Genomic DNA, 17476 nt, shown 5'->3' on the forward strand with positions numbered 1-17476 from the left:
CTGTTGATTCTTTCTATGGTCCTTTTTGTTTCTACTTGGTTGATTTCAGCTCTGAGTTTGATTATTTCCTGCCTTCTACTCCTCCTGGGTGTATTTGCTTCTTTTTGTTGTAGAGCTTTTAGGTGTGCTGTCAAGCTGGTGACATATGCTCTTTCCTGTTTCTTTCTGCAGGCCCTCAGAGCTATGAGTTTTCCTCTTAGCACAGCTTTCATTGTGTCCCATAAGTTTGGGTATGTTGTACCTTCATTTTCATTAAATTCTAAAAAGTTTTTAATTTCTTTCTCTATTTCTTCCTTGACTAGGTTATCATTGAGTAGAGCATTGTTCAATTTCCACGTATATGTGGGCATTCTTCCCTTATTGTTATTGAAGACCAGTTTTAGGCCGTGGTGGTCTGATAGCACGCATGGGATTATTTCTATCTTTCTGTACCTGTTGAGGCCCGTTTTTTGACCAACTATATTGTCAATTTTGGAGAAAGTACCATGCGGAGCTGAGAAGAAGGTATATCCTTTTGCTTTAGGATAGAATGTTCTATAAATATCTGTTAAGTCCATTTGGCTCATGACTTCTCTTAGTCTGTCTACGTCTCTGTGTAATTTCTGTTTCCATGATCTGTCCATTGATGAGAGTGGGGTGTTGAAATCTCCCACTATTATTGTGTGAGGTGCAATGTGTGTTTTGAGCTTTAGTAAGGTTTCTTTTACGTATGTAGGTGCCCTTGTATTTGGGGCATAGATATTTAGGATTGAGAGTTCATCTTGGTGGATTTTTCCTTTGATGAATATGAAGTGTCCTTCCTTATCTTTTTTGATGACTTTTAATTGAAAATTGATTTTATTTGATATTAGAATGGCTACTCCAGCTTGCTTCTTCTGACCATTTGCTTGGAAAGTTGTTTTCCAGCCTTTCACCCTGAGGTAGTGTCTGTCTTTGTCTCTGAGGTGTGTTTCCTGTAGGCAGCAGAATGCAGGGTCCTCGTTGCGTATCCAGTTTGTTAATCTATGTCTTTTTATTGGGGAGTTGAGGCCATTGATGTTGAGAGATATTAAGAAATAGTGATTATTGCTTCCTGTTATATTCATATTTGGATGTGAGGTTATGTTTGTGTGCTTTTCTCCTCTTTGTTTTGTTGCCAAGACGATTAGTTTCTTGCTTCTTCTAGGGTATAGCTTGCCTCCTTATGTTGGGCTTTACCCTTTATTATCCTTTGTAGTGCTGGATTTGTAGAAAGATATTGTGTAAATTTGGTTTTGTCATGGAATATCTTGGTTTCTCCATCTATGTTAATTGAGAGTTTTGCAGGATACAGTAACCTGGGCTGGCACTTGTGTTCTCTTAGGGTCTGTATGACATCTGTCCAGGATCTTCTGGCCTTCATAGTTTCTGGCGAAAAGTCTGGTGTGATTCTGATAGGTCTGCCTTTATATGTTACTTGACCTTTTTCCCTTACTGCTTTTAATATTCTTTCTTTATTTTGTGCGTTTGGTGTTTTGACTATTATGTGACGGGAGGTGTTTCTTTTCTGGTCCAATCTATTTGGAGTTCTATAGGCTTCTTGTATGCCTATGGGTATCTCTTTTTTTAGGTTAGGGAAGTTTCTTCTATGATTTTCTTGAAGATATTTACTGGTCCTTTGAGCTGGGAGTCTTCACTCTCTTCTATACCTATTATCCTTAGGTTTGATCTTCTCTTTGATTCCTGGATTTCCTGTATGTTTTGGACCAGTATCTTTTTCTGCTTTACATTATCTTTGACAGTTGAGTCAATGATTTCTAGGGAATCTTCTGCTCCCGAGATTCTCTCTTCCATCTCTTGTATTCTGTTGGTGAGGCTTCTATCTACAGCTCCTTGTCTCTTCTTTTGATTTTCTATATCCAGGGTTGTCTCCATGTGTTCTTTCTTGATTGCTTCTATTTCCATTTTTAATTCCTTCAACTGTTTGATTGTGTTTTCCTGGAATTCTTTCAGGCATTTTTGTGATTCTTCTCTGTAGGCTTCTACTTGTTCTCTAAGGGAGTTCTTCACGTCTTTCTTGAAGTCCTCCAGCATCATGATCAAATATGATTTTGAAACTAGATCTTGCTTTTCTGGTGTGTTTGGATATTCCATGTTTATTTTGGTGGGAGAATTGGGCTCCGATGATGCCATGTAGTCTTGGCTTTTGTTGCTTGGGTTCCTGCGCTTGCCTCCTGCCATCAGATTATCTCTAGTGTTACTTTGTTCTGCTATTTCTGACAGTAGCTAGACTGTCCTATAAGCCTGTGTGTCAGAAGTGCTGTAGTCCTGTTTTCCTGTTTTCTTTCAGCCAGTTATGGGGACAGAGTGTTCTGCTTTCGGGCTTGTAGTTTTTCCTCTCTACAGGTCTTTAGCTGTTCCTGTGGGCCTGTGTCTTGAGTTCACCAGGCAGGTCACTTGCAGAAGAAAAGTTGGTCCTACCAGAGGTTCCGAGGCTCAAGTGTGCTCGTGGGGTACTGCCTACGTCCTCTCCGCGGCGGCAGCAACCGAGGAGATCTGCGCTGCTCTTTCCAGGAGCCTCAGTGCACCAGGGTTCCAGATGGCGTTTGGTGTTTTCCTCTGGCGTCCGAGATGTGTGTGCAGAGTACAGTCTCTTCTGGTTTCCCAGGCGTGTCTGCCTCTCTGAAGGTTTAGCTCTCCCTCCCACGGGATTTGGGTGCAGAGAACTGTTTATCCGGTCTGTTTCCTTCAGGTTCCGGCAGTGTCTCAGGCGCAGGGGTCCTGCCGCTCCTGGGCCCTCCCCTACGGGAACCCAGAGGCCTTATACAGTTTCCTCTTGGGCCAGGGATGTGGGCAGGGGTGGGCAGTGTTGGTGGTCTCCTCCGCTCTGCAGCCTCAGGAGTGCCCACCTGACCAGGCAGTGAGGTCTCTCTCCCACGGGGTTTGGGAGCAGAGAGCTGCTGCGGGCCGGGATCCGCAGGTGTGCCTGGGTTTTGGTTTTTAAGACAGGGTTTCACTATATAGCCCTGGCTTTCCTGGAACTCATTCTGTAGACCTGGCTGCCTTTGAAGTCCAAAAGATCTACTACCCTCTTCCTCCTGAGTCCTGGAATTAAGGTCGTGTACCACCACCACCCAGCTAGACATTAATAATTAATATTTAAGATGCCAGCAAATACATTTTCTTAGTACGTAAGTAGGTGTAGAGCTTGTATCTTGACCACCACAGGCCAAACCATTCCTGGAGGCTAACTGTGACACTGACTCAGTATTAATAACCACCTTAAAACTTCTGGTTCATTTAGAAACTGATATTATAACAAGGTTTGGTGGCTTATACCTCTAATTATTCAATTCTGAGATGAAATAGGGGAAATTCTGAGACTTAAGTAAAGTTTAAGTCTATCCTGGGCTACACAGGAAAAAATGTATAAATTGGAATCAGACCTATGGTCTCATTACATTCCTTGTCTTAGAAAGCATAGATGAAGAAGAGATTTAACCTCCTGGAAATACATGAAGATAAAATCTACCAGATTCCCCCTTCAGTTCAAGATTCAGTGTTTAAAAAGTAAGAGTCAGAATCTCTATGAATTAGAGTACCAAAGTAAAAAGTCTCTGTACTCTAGGTCCTAAGTCTCAAAAGCAATAGGCTTTCAGTGGCTGAAGTCAAACCCCAGTGGAAACAATGAGATGTTATAAAGTATGCAAGTGCCTCATACCAATCAAATTCTGGCACATGCCTTGATTGTAAGGTCCAAAATTCACTAAAGAATTTAAAAAGTTACTCATGAATCCATTTGAATTACACCATACATTATTGATACACTAATTGTCATTAAATCACTTGAGTTAATAAAGCCAAAATCAAAGGTTTAAATTCAATTTAAATAATTGGGAAGCTCCTTCCTTTTCTTAGATTTCTCCTTTCATGGCAGAAATCTTCTAAGAGTGGCATGTTTATTGTATTAAAGCTAAAATTGGAAACTGTTGCCAAAAGCTATAACAGAGTGAATAAAAAACAAAAACTAACATTTTAAAGTAACAGTTCATATTTTCTTGTACATCCTTCTAGATATATATTTATGTTAATATAGTTTAAAATTATATAGTATACTATATATAATTTACATGTTTAAAAGTATATCTTTTTAAGAATTTTATCTGTCCATGAATATTTTTTCCATTTTTATTAAATTGGGTATTTCTTATTTACATTTCAAATGTTATTCCCTTTCCCGGTTTCCTGTTCATCAGCCCCCCCAGCCCCTCCCCCTCCCCTTCTATATCCATCCCCCATTACCACACCCCCTCAGCAATCCCCTACACTGGGGGTCCAGCCTTGGCAGGACCAAGGGCTTCCCCTTCCACTGGTGCCCCAACAAGGCTATTCACTGCTACCTATGCATTTGAACCCCAGGGTCAGTCCATGTATAGTCTTTGTGTAGTGGCTTAGTCCCTGGAAGCTCTGGTTGGTTGGCATTGTTGTTCATATGGGGTCTCGAGCCCCTTCAGCTCTTTCAGTCCCTTCTCTAATTCCTTCAACAGGGGTCCCGTTCTCAGTTCAGTGATTTGCTGCTAGCATTGACCTCTGAGACATTTGTAGCATTTGACATGTTCTGGCTGTGTCTATAAATGTCACTTTAGTCCCATATTTTATCATAAGATTGATGTCTCTGTTTACGTCAATGTATTACTAGTCTTTTGGTTTCTTTCTATATTTACTAATGCAAGCAACTCTGAAATAAAGATCTCCATGAAGATATAATAATAGCAAGGAAATTTCTGTGTCTATTAATATGAAAATGTTTAAATTTGGTTTTCCTTTAGAAGAATATACTTGACTTCTCAAAGGATTCATGATATATCTTCTAAGCTTATCTTTTCTAACTGTATAGCAATTCATATTTAGACAATTGCTGTAAATATTACTAAAAATTGACCATATGTGATCTAGACACCAGGATGCACCTCTTCTTTCTGCCTACTGTCTCTTGGGATGGAAATCAGAATGTCTACCTGAGCCCATTGACAAGATGTGACACAGGCATTGTGCCCAGCTTATTTGTGAATGACTGAGTACCCATTGCCTCCATTATTCATGTTTCTTTCTTTTCTTTCAGATGGAATGGGGCGAGTCCTTGCTCAAGATGTGTATGCAAAAGACAACCTACCCCCATTCCCAGCATCAGTAAAAGATGGCTATGCTGTTCGAGGTAAATATGTTGGTTTTTTAAAGAGTCATCAGACTCATACTCTATTTTTCTACATTTTTTTCTCTGTCCACATTCCTGATTACTGTTGTATCTATCCCCAAGTAATTGTCAAAATTACTTCACTTACCTGCTAATCTGTACCTATATTTTTTGAAACAATCTTGATTAATATTCTGTAGGGAAAGTATTATATCGTCCTATGAAAATTCTTTATTGTAAATATATACATAGAGGTCAAATTAAAAACACCACAAACCCTGAGTTCTCTGGTACCACAAAACCAAAAAATACTGTTACTGTAGCTTATGCTTTTAGCCCCCACATATCAGAAAGCAGACAGCTTTGATCTGGAAGTCTGCATGTTTTCTAGTTGGATACAGCTATAGGTTCTAGGGAACATGAGCAGATTCCTAGCACTCAGATTAAATGTAAAAGTCTTTCTCTTGGTTTAAACTTAAACATCAGTAAAGGATTTCATGAAACACAGGCATGAAATTAATTCTCTCTGGAAGACACCATGTATCAGAGTTCTGGAACTCCGGATGCTACTATCCTCAGAGCTCATACCCTCAGAGTTGCCAAAAATTGTGTAAAACTTAAAAGCAAATAATAAATAACAGTTACCTGCCTAAAACCTGATCTGATAACCCAGGATAAGATTTAACTAGCTTGCTTGAAAACTCTTATTTGATATTTTTCCTTTGTTTTTCTGTGTACAATATATTTTAAAATAGGAATATACTATGATTCCACTGATCTAATTAGCATATGTATTGTTTCATATAATTATTTCCTCTGATGAGAATATTCAAAATCAATTTTCTTAGCAATTTTCAAAAATTAATACATTATTTTTGTGTTATTGGCTATTAATTCAAATAAAAAATAATCTAAAAATATTTCCCACCTTTTCAGGGTTATTTAAGAATACAGTTACTTTTTTATTTAAATTTTTCTATACAATATATTTTGGTCATGTTTTCCTCGCCTCCAGCTCCTACCAGATCCTACCCACCTCTCTATCCACCCAACTTTATGTTCTTTTTCTTTTCAAAAAAAAAAATCCAAAAAAAATTAAAACAAACAAGCAAAAGACCAATAAGACACAAAATACCAAATGAAACAAAAGGTTTCAAAAAAGCTACTGACTATTATGTGTTGGTCAACTACTCTGGGCATAGGACCTGCCATGTAGTACGGTTAATATACCCAATGATGCTTCATTAAAGAAAACTCATTTTGGGGTTGGGAATTTAGCTCAGTGGTAGAGCACTTGCCTAGCAAGCACAAGGCCCTGGGTTTGGTCCCCAGCTCCGAAAAAAAGAAAAGAAAAAAAAAAAAAAAACAAAGAAAACTCATTTTTCCCTTTGTCCACGGCGATCAATTATAAATATCTTCTTGATTCAGTCGTGGAATCCCATCTAGCTGTGAGTTGTGTAGTCTAGTGTATTTATGTCTGTGTACATCAGTACTTTTGTATCTAGAAGATACTATTTCCCTGGACTCTTAATCGCCTCAGGCTCTTAAAATCTTTCTGCATTCTCTTCTCCATAGCTCCCTGAGCCCTGAGGGGAAGGGTTTGATGAAGACACCACATTTGGTCTTCATATCATGTAAATATTTTGCCTTTTACTGACATGTATTTTGAGATTCAGTTTTAATAAATCAGTATTCCAGGAATTCTCAGAAATTTTGAAAGTATTATTATTTTAAAAATATTTCTAACAATCTTCATGCTCTGTTATTTAGATAGCTAAACTTCATATTTAAAGAATAAAATACACCAAGCTTAGTAATGTTTACATAGAACCACAGCCTACAGGAATATTTAAACAATGAAAAACCTAATTTAAAATTAATATTTTCCTAATATACTCACATGTGGACACAATCAGCCAAACCTTTTTAAATGGCAAATTATGAATTTTCTTTCATTTTGTTTCTTTAACTCTGTCCATTAAAATAGTATTTTCTCTACTTGTAATAAAATTCATTCGCTGTTCTATCATGTTCCAGTGCCATCTCCTATCTTGGAGGCATCATCACAAATGGTCTATGTGTATGGCATTTGAACAGAGTTTAAGTGATCTTGATTCCAGGACTGCAAGATCATTAGTGCAAGGCCAGCGTGGGCTAAACAAGATACCTTGTCTCCCAAACACATACTTTTCTTCAAAGTTTATTTTGCTGTGGTATTTACAAAAATGAATTGTTCAGAAAGAAAATTGAATAATTTTCTTTATGATCACTTCATGGATTTTTTTTTTGCATTACTTATTTCAAACTGAAAAGTAAATTCTGTTTTGGCCTCCTTATAGCCATCCAAGATTACTATAAAATGACAAAAGATTCTTATTTGTAGAGTCAGACAGCTATGGGAAGTGAAATATTAGCAACAAAAATGTGTTTTTTACATTCTTGGGTACAAAGTAGGAGAGAGTGAAAAAATAAATTATCTGAGGCAGAACTATTCTCAGCGCTCATGTGTCTCTGTGATGTTTACATGCGATACCAACAGTTGCATAAAAAGAAGCTATTGCTCATAGCTCTTTTGTTGCCAAAAATTTAGCTAGCCCACATGAGCCATAAAAGAGCCTTTCAACTGCTGTAGAATTTATTCAAGATATCTTGTATAAAATCACAACTGAGTATCCTATTTATTCTTTTGTTTAAGATGGCTTTTTTTAGTTATTTCACCAAGAAAAACTGCAAATGATATCCCACAGTATAAGTAATGTTTAAGACATTACCTAGCAGCTGCACATTGCTTTCTGCATACAAATTGTTGTTGGTTCTCTAAGATATATAGCACATAAAATGATGCAGCAGAAAATGCAGGCATTGTGTTCAGATAATCACAAAGGAGGGTGGCTGGAATACATTAGAATGGAAGCAACAAATGTCCAAAAAAGACAAAGGCATGTTCTTAAAACCATGCTGAATTTTTCAGTTTGTATATCCTCATCTTTGCACTTCAGAAATAATTTGTGCACGTGCAAGCACACATGCATACACACACATACACACACACACTTGAGCAATGGCCGTGGCTTCCTACCCTTTTCTACTCAGCTCCACTCTCCCCAGAACCCTTTATTGCCCCTTTTTCTTCTCTACTTTTGTCTTAGGCCATCTAGTAGCAACCAGTGACCCTTGTGAACACTGCTACCTCTTATAAGTGTAGAGAAGTTTTGAGCCTGTTCTAGATTTCTAGATTTCCTTCATAAAACATGTGGATAAAACTCCAAATCAGTTAGAGGAATACTTAGATTTAGGGGTGTGGGTTGGAAAATCAAGATAGTAATAGAAAAACTGAGAAAAAAAGAAATTAGAAAAAACAGGCTGGAGGTACTGATTCACAACTGGGCACTCAAGAAGATTAAGGCAAGATTACCATCACCCTGGGTCACATAGTAGGTAAGACAACGACCAGAGCTACATAGACCATATGTCAAAAAATAACGTTTAAAAAGGAAAAAAAGTAAATATAAACAGCTTTCAAAAATCAAGAAAAATAGAAAGAAGGCAAAAGTCAGCCAGTGGAAGTGGCCCACACCTTTAATCCCAGCACTCAGGAGGCAGAGGCAGGCAGAACTCGGAGTTGAGACCAGCCAAGATGGCCAGGGTTACACAGAGAAACCAGCTCTAAAAAACAAGAAAACAACAACGAAAAGGCAAAAGCAAATGACCCTTAATATGAATATGTATGCCTTTATAAACCTAAAACTACATTTAGGAAAAAGAGAATTTGAAAGGTTTTTTAAAATTAAAAGAACATGAAAGTAGCATATTAACAATGTCAGTGCAGTATTTTTATTCTTGCTGTACATGCCAGAGGAGAACACCTGAAGAGGGCATTGGGTTGTATGGTACTAGAGTTACAGAGGGTTGCGAGTTGCCATATAAGTTCTGGAAATCAAATCTAGTCCACTGGATAGCTTATCCATTAGTACTTGCTTTAGAATTGTGTAAAAGCATGCACTATTTTGAACAAGCCATGAATTATGTTGGGTACCATATATAATAGTTTTGAGAGAATATGTCAAAAGAAATCTTAACCATTGAGTAATGTACCAAGTTAATTTTAAATATTTTTCTTACATGCTAATTAAAGATATAGATGGAAAGGACAAAGACAAAGAAGAACATTATAAAACTGTTCATATCTTACTACCTTCTCCTTATTAACATCTCATGAGTCAAACCATATCCAATGTGTTAGAGTACAAAAATTCAACATGAAAAAAACATTTTGGTTTAGAATTGGTTCTTTGCTGCTTCACTGATCGGTGTTTCTGGGTCACCAGTCATTTTATCTCTGTCCATCTCTGGCCACAGCTTCACTATTCAGCTCATTAATAGCCTATCATTGCTTCTACCATAGCTATTTTAGATAATAAAAGGACATCTGCAACATACAGAGAATAGTACTTATGTGAGCAGATATGATAATTGGAACAATTAATTTTAGTTAATTTAAGAACACTTAACATACATTAAGGAAATAGATACCTCCCTTCCCAATAGTAACATAAATGGGCAATATTCCATAACCACCTGGAATAGAATACATGTTACCTTCTCGCTTAACTATCCTTATTTTGTGCTTCCTGAATTCATTTGAAAGGACTACAAATTTTTAAATTATAAATATATGTATATTTGTATTTTATTGGATATTTTTATTTATATTTCAAATGTTATTCCCTTTCCCCGTTTCCCGTCCATAAACCCCCTAACCCATCCTGCTTCTCCCTGCTTCTTTGAGGGTGTTCCCAGACCCAATCCTTCCCACATACCTGTCCTGACATTCCCCTACAGTGGGGGGTCCAGCCATAACAGTACCAGGGTTTCTCCTCCCATTGGTGCCCAACAAGGCCATCCTCTGCTACATGTGCAGCTGAGCCATGTGTACTCTTTGGATGGTGGTTTAGTCCCTGGGAGCTCTGGTTGGTTGGTATGGTCATTCTTTTTCTTTTTCTTTTTTTCTTTTTTAATCTTTATTAACTTGAGTATTTCTTATTTACATTTCGATTGTTATTCCCTTTCCCGGTTTCTGGACCAACATCCCCCTAACCCCTCCCCTTCCCCTTCTCTATGGGTGTTCCCCTCCCCATCTTCCCCCTATTACCACCCTCCCCTCAACAATCACATTCACTGGGGGTTCAGTCTTGGCAGGACAAAAGTCTTCCCCTTCCACTGGTGCTCTTACTAGGCTATTCATTGCTACCTATGAGGTTGGAGCCCAGGGTCAGGCCATGTATAGTCTTTGGGTAGTGGTTTAGTCCCTGGAAGCTCTGCTTGGTTGGCATTGTTGTTCATATGGGGTCTCAAGCCCCTTCAAGCTCTTCCAGTCCTTTCTAAGATTCCTTCAACGGGGGTCCCGTTTTCAGTTCAATGGTTTAATGATGGCATTCGCCTATGTATTTGCTGTATTCTGGCTGTGTCTCTCAGGAGAGATCTACATCTGATTCCTGTTAGCATGCACTTCTTGGCATCCCCAGTAGTGACTGCGTTTGGTGGCTGTATATATATGGTCTGGATGCCTAAGTGGGGCAGGCTCTGAATGGCACTTCCTTCAGTCTCTGCTCCAAACTTTATCTCCATATCTCCCTCCTATGAATATTTTTGTTCCCCATTTTAAGGACTGAAGCATGCACACTTTGGTCATCCTTCTTCCTGAGCTTCATGTAGTCTGTGGATTTTATCATGGATAATTCAAGCTTTTGGGCTAATATCCACTTATCAATGAGTGCATACCATGTGTGTTTTTTGTGATTGGGTTACCTCACTCAGGATATTTTCTAGTTCCATCCATTTGCCTATGAAATTCATCAAGTCATTGTTTTTGATAGCTGAGTAATTAATACTCCATTGTATAGATGTACCACATTTTCTGTATCCATTCCTCTGTTGAAAGGCAACTGGGTTCTTTCCAGCTTCTGGCTATTAGAAATAAGGCTGCGATGAACATAGTATAGCATGTGTCTTTGTTGTATGTTGGAGCATCTTTTGGGTATATGCCCAGGAGTAGTATAGCTGGGTCCTCAGGTAAAAGTATGTCCAATTTGCTGAGGAACCTCCAGACTGATTACCAGAGTGATTGTACCAGCTTGCAATCCCACCAACAATAGAGGAGTGTTCCTCTTTTTCCACATTCTCGCCAGCATCTATTGTCACCTGAGTTTTTGATCTTAGCCATTGTGACTGGTGTGAGGTGGAATCTCAGGGTTGTTTTGATTTGCATTTCCCTGATTACTAAGGATGTTGAACATTTCTAAAGGTACTTAGCCATTTGATATTCCTCAACTGAGAATTCTGTTAGCTCTGTAGCCCATTTTTAATAGGGTTATTTAATTCTCTGGAGTCTAATTTCTTGAATTCTTTGTATATATTGGATATTAACTCTCTATCAGATATAGGATTGGTAACGATCTTTTCCCAATCTGTTGGTTGCCATCTTGTCCTAATGACAGTGTCCTTTGCCTTACAGAAGCTTTGCAATTTTATGAAGTATCATTTGTCAATTCTTGATCTTAGAACATAAACCATTGGTGTTCTGTTCAGGAAAATTTCCCAAGTGCCCATGTGTTCAAGGCTCTTTGCCACTTTTTCTTCTATTAGTTTTCATGTATCTGGTTTTATGTGGAGGTCTTTGATCCACTTGGACATAAGCTTTATACAGGGCGATAAGAATGGATCAATTTCCATTCTTCTACATGCTGACCGCCAGTTGAACCAGCAATATTTGTTGAAAATACTATCTATCTTTTTTCCACTGGAATGTTTTAGCTCCTTTGTCAAAGATCAAGTACTCACAAGGTGTGTGGGTTCATTTCTGGGTCCTCAGTTCTATTCATTGATCTACCTGCCTGTCTCTGTACCAATACCATACAGTTTTTATCACTATTACTCAAATACTGCTTGAGGTCAGAGATGGTGATTCCCCAAGAAGTCCTTTTATTGCTGAGAATAGTTTTTGCTATTCTGGGCTATTTGTTACTACAAATGAATTTGCAAATTCCTCTTTCTAACTCTATGAAGACTTCAGTTGGAATTTTGATGGGGATTGCATTGAATCTGTAAATTGCTTTTGGCAAGATGGCAATTTTACAATTAATCCTGCCAATCCATGAGCATGGGAGATTTTTCCATCTTCTGAGATTTTCTTCAGTTTCTTCAAATACTTGAAGTTTTTCTCATACAGATATTTCACATGCTTAGTTAGAATCACACCAAGGTATTTTATGTTGTCTGTGACTATTGTGAAGGGTGTCATTTCCCTAATTTCTTTCTCAGCATGTTTATCCTTTGAGTAGAGGATGGCTACTGATTTGTTTGAGTTAATTTTATATACAGCCACTTTGCTGAAGTTGTTTATCAGGTTTAGGAGTTCTCTGGTGGAACTTTTGGGGTCACTTAAGTATACTATCATATCATCTGCAAATAGCGATATTTTGACTTCTTCCTTTCCAATTTGTATCCTTTTGACCTCCTTTTGTTGTCTGATTGCTCTGGCTAGAACTTCAAGAACTATATTGAATAAGTAGGGAGAGAGTGGGCAGCCTTGTCTAGTCCCTGATTTTAGTGGGATTGCTTCAAGTTTCTCTCAGTTTAGTTTGATGTTGACTCCTGGTTTGCTGAATATTGTTTTTACTGTGTTTATGTATGGCCCTTAAATTCTTGATCTTTCCAGGGCTTTTATCATGAAGGGGCGTTGAATTTGGTCAAATGCTTTCTCAGCATCTAGTGAGATTATCATGTGCTTTCTTTTTCTTTGAGATCGTTTATACAGTGGATCACGTTGATGGATTTGCGTGTATTGAGCCATCCCTGCATGCCTGGGATGACACCTACTTGATCATGACGGACGATCCTTTTGATGTGTTCTTGGATCTGGTTTGCGAGAATTTTATTGAGTAATTTTGCATTGATATTCATAAGGCAAATTGGTCTGAAGTTTTCTTTCTTTGTTGAGTCTTTGTGTGGTTTAGGTATAAGCGTAATTGTGGCTTCATAGAAGGAATTAGATAGTGTTCCTTCTGCTTCTATTTTGTGGAATAGTTTAGACAGTATTGGTATGAGGTCTTCTATGAAGATCTGATAGAATGCTGCACTAAACCCATCTGATCCTGAGCTTCTTTTGGTTGGGAGACTTTTATTGACTGCTTCTATTTCTTTAGGGGTTATGGGACTGTTTAGATGGTTTATCTGATCCTAATTTCACTTTGGTACCTGGTATCTATCTAGAAAATTGTTCATTTCATATAAAAATGTTAGCTGGCCTTCCACCCCATCCTTTCTGCTGGGACAGACTGCTAGTTAGTCTCCTCCCCAGCAGACTCCATATCCTGAGATATACCAGAAGATCTGCTGCACTCAAAGCATTTGATACCACACCCTGAGGCATCCCAGGAGATCCATTGCACTCAGAACAGCACAGCTTTTAGGCATCCCAGGGATTCCTCTGTGCACAAGGTAACTGGGCAGCTGACACCACAGTCTGAACACCCCAAAGGAAGTCTGCTACTGCCTACCAGGAGAGCTAAAGCAACCCAGGAACAAAAGAGGCAGACTGCAGACAGAGACACCCAGACCACCAAACACCAGAGATAACCAGATGTCAAGAGGCAATCGTACAACCATTAGCAACAAAAGCCAATATACGTGGGCATCATCAGAGCCCAGTTCTCTGACCACAGCATGACCTGAATACACCAACACACCTGAAAATCAAGAAGCTGACCCAAAATCCTATCTCATAAAGATAGTAGAGTCCTTTAAGGAGGATATAAATAACTCACTGAAAGAAATACAAGAAAACACAGGTAAACAGGTAGGAGCCCTTAAGGAGGAAACAAATAAATCCCTTAAAGAAATACAGGAAAACACCATCAAACAGGTGAAGGAACTGCATAAAACTGTTCAAGACCCAAAAGTGAAAGTAGAAACAATAAAGAAAACACAAAGGGAGGGAAACCTGGAAATGGAAAACCTAGGAAAGAGGTAAAGAATTTCAAATATAAGTATCACCAACAGAATATAAGAGATAGAAGAGAGAATCTCAGATGTAGAAGATACCATAGAAGAGATTGACACAACTGTCTAAGAATATTCAAAACATAAAAAACTCCTAACCTAAAACATCCAGGAAATTCAGGACACAATGAAAAGACCAAATCTAAGAATTATTGTAATAGAGGAGAATGAAGATTCCCAACTCAAAGGACCTGAAAACATCTTCAACAAAATCATAGAAGTAAATCAACTTCCACTACTTAATGAAAGAGATGGCCATAAAGGTACAAGAAGCCTATAAAACACCAAATAAATAGGACCAGAAAAGAAAATCCTTTCATCACATAATAATTAAAACACTAAACACACAGAAGAAAGAAAGAATATTAAAAGCTGCAAGGGAAAGGGCCAAGTAACAAACCAAGACCTATCAGAATTATACCAGACTTCTTACAGAGACTGTGAAAACCAGAAGAGCCTGTTCAGAGGTCATGCAGACTCTAAGAGAACACAAATGCAAGCCCAGGCTACTATACCCAGCAAACCTCTCAGTCAACATGGATGGGGAAACCATAATATTCCAGGACAAAACCAAATTCAAACAGCATCTGTATTCCAATCCAGCCTACAGAGGATCCTAAAAGGAAAACTCCAGCACAAGGAAAGTACCTACACCAAAGAAAAGACAAGATATTAAGCATCTTACAACAAAGCGAAAAGGGGAGAACCACAAGCACATAAAGCCACCTACAAAAACAAATATAACAGTAACTAACTGTCTTTAATATCTCTCAATATTAGTGGACTCAACTCACCTATAAAAAGGCATAAGCTGGGGTTGGGGATTTAGCTCAGTGGTAGAGCACTTGCCTAGCAAGCACAAGGCCCTGGGTTCGGTCCTCAGCTCCAAAAAAAAAAAAAAGAATACACCTTCTTCTCGGCACCTCATGGTACCTTCTCCAAAATTGACCATATAATTGATCACAAAACAACCTTCAATGGATACAAGAAGATTGAAATAATTCCATGCATCCTATCAGACCACCATGGCCTAAAGCTGGTCTTCAATAACAACAAAAACAACAGAAAGCCCACATACACGTGGAAACTGAACAACTCTCTACTCAATGATAACTTGGTCAGGGAAGAAGTAAAGAAGTTAAAGACTTCCTGAAATTTAATGAAAACGTTGACACATCATACCCAAATTTATGGGACACACTGAAAGCAGTGCTAAGAGGAAAATTCATAGCACTAATTGCCCTGATAAGAAAACTGGAGCGATCCTACACTAGCAACTTAATGGCACACCTGAGAACTCTAGAATGAAAAGAACAAACTCACCCAAGAGGAGTATAGGGCAGAAAATAGTCAAACTGTGGGCTGAAATAACACACACACACACACACACACACACACACACACACACACACACACACACACATACACACACAAACCCAAAGGGGACAATACAAAGAATCAACACATCCAAAAGCTGGTTCTTTGAGAGAATCAACAAGCTAGGTAAACCACTAGCCAACTAACTAAAGGACCCAGAGGCAATATCCAAATTTTCAAAATTAGACATGAAAAGGGAGACATAACGAAATGGAGGAAATTCAAAAAATCATCAGATCCTACTACAAAAGTCTATACTCAACAAAACTGGAAAATTTATATGAAATGGATGGTTTTCTAGACAGTACCATATAGCAAAGTTAAATCAAGAGCAGGCCAACTATCTAAACAGTCCCATATCCCATAAGGAAGTAGAAGAAGTCATTGAAAATCTCTCAACTACAAAAAGCCCAGAGCCAGATGAATTTAGTGCAGAATTCTGCCAGACCTTCAAAGAAGACCTGATATCAAAATTCCTCAACTATTCCATAAAATAGAAACAGAAGGAACACTGCCTAATTCATTCTATGAAGCCACCACAATTATTCTGATACCTAAACCACACAAAGACCTAATCAAAAAAGAGAACTTCAGACCAGTTTCACTTATGAATATCAATGCAAAAATACTCAGTAAAATTCTTGCAAACCGAATCCAAGAACACATCAAAACCATCATTCACCAGGAGCAAGCAGGCTTCATCCCAGTGATGTAAAGTTGGTTCAATATATGAAAATCCATTAACATAATCCACTATAAACAAAATCAAAGAAAAATCACATGATCATCTCCTTAGATGCAGAAAAAGCATTTGACAAAATACAACCCCCGTTCATATTAAAAGGATTGGAGAGATCAGTAATTCAAGACCCATAGCTAATATAATAAAAGCAATTTACTGCAAACCAACAGCCAATATCAAATTAAATGGAGAGATACTTGAAACAATCCCACTAAAATTGGAGACAAGAATGTCTCTCTTCCCATATCTATTCAGTATAATACTCTAAGTGCTAGCAAGAACAAGAATACAACAAAAAGAGATCAAGGGGATTCAAATTAGCAAAGAAGAATTAAAGGTATCACTATTTCAGATGATATGATAATATATACATAAGTGACCCCAAAGATTTTACCAGAGAACTTCTACAGCTGATAAACAACCTTAACAAAGTGGCCGGCTATAAAATTAACTCAAATAAATTAGTAGTCTTCCTTTATACAAACAGTAAACAGTCTGAGAAAGAAATTATTGAAACAACTCCCTTCACAATAGTCACAAATAATATAAAATATCTTGGGGTAACTCTGATCAAACAAGTGAAAGATCTTTATGACAATAACTTCTCAAAGATCTCAGAAAATGGAAAGATCTCCCCTGCTCATGGATTGTCAGAATTAACAAAGTAAAAATGGCCATCCTACCAAATGCAATCTACAGATTTAATATAATCCCTGTCAAAATCCCGACACAATTCTTCAGAGACGTAGAAAAACAATTCTCAAATTCATCTGGAAAGGCAAAAAACCCAGAATAGCGAAATCAATTCTTAACAATATAAAAATGGCTGGGGGAATCACCATCCCTGACCTCAAGCTCTACTACAGAGCAATAGTGATAAAAACTGCATTATATTGGTATAGAAACAGATAGGTTGATCAATGGAATAGGATTGAGGACCCAGAAATAAAACCACACACTTATGCACACTTGATTTTTGACAAAGAAGCCAAAAATGTACAATGGATAAAAGAAAGCATCTCAATAAATGGTGCTGGTCTAACAGGCTTTCTGTATGTAGGAAAATGAAAATAGACCCATATTTGTCACCATACACGAAGCTCAAGTCCAAGTGGATCAAAGACCTCAACATAAAACCAGATACC

The 17476-nt window shown here is 38.0% G+C and overlaps 1 protein-coding gene across 24 annotated transcripts in view; it reads left to right on the forward strand.

Annotated features, from left to right (window-relative positions):
* Gphn (gephyrin) overlaps positions 1-17476 on the forward strand; it is a 529275-nt gene that overhangs the window by 410827 nt on the left and 100972 nt on the right. For all 24 annotated transcript variants that reach the window (XM_039112910.2, XM_039112897.2, NM_022865.4 and 21 more), the window contains one exon: positions 5081-5173. In XM_039112910.2, coding sequence (XP_038968838.1) covers positions 5081-5173 — 93 coding nt within the window. The remainder of the gene's footprint in view (positions 1-5080; positions 5174-17476) is intronic.

The sequence above is a fragment of the Rattus norvegicus genome, chromosome 6, assembly GCF_036323735.1.
Source record: "Rattus norvegicus strain BN/NHsdMcwi chromosome 6, GRCr8, whole genome shotgun sequence".
NCBI lineage: Eukaryota > Metazoa > Chordata > Mammalia > Rodentia > Muridae > Rattus > Rattus norvegicus.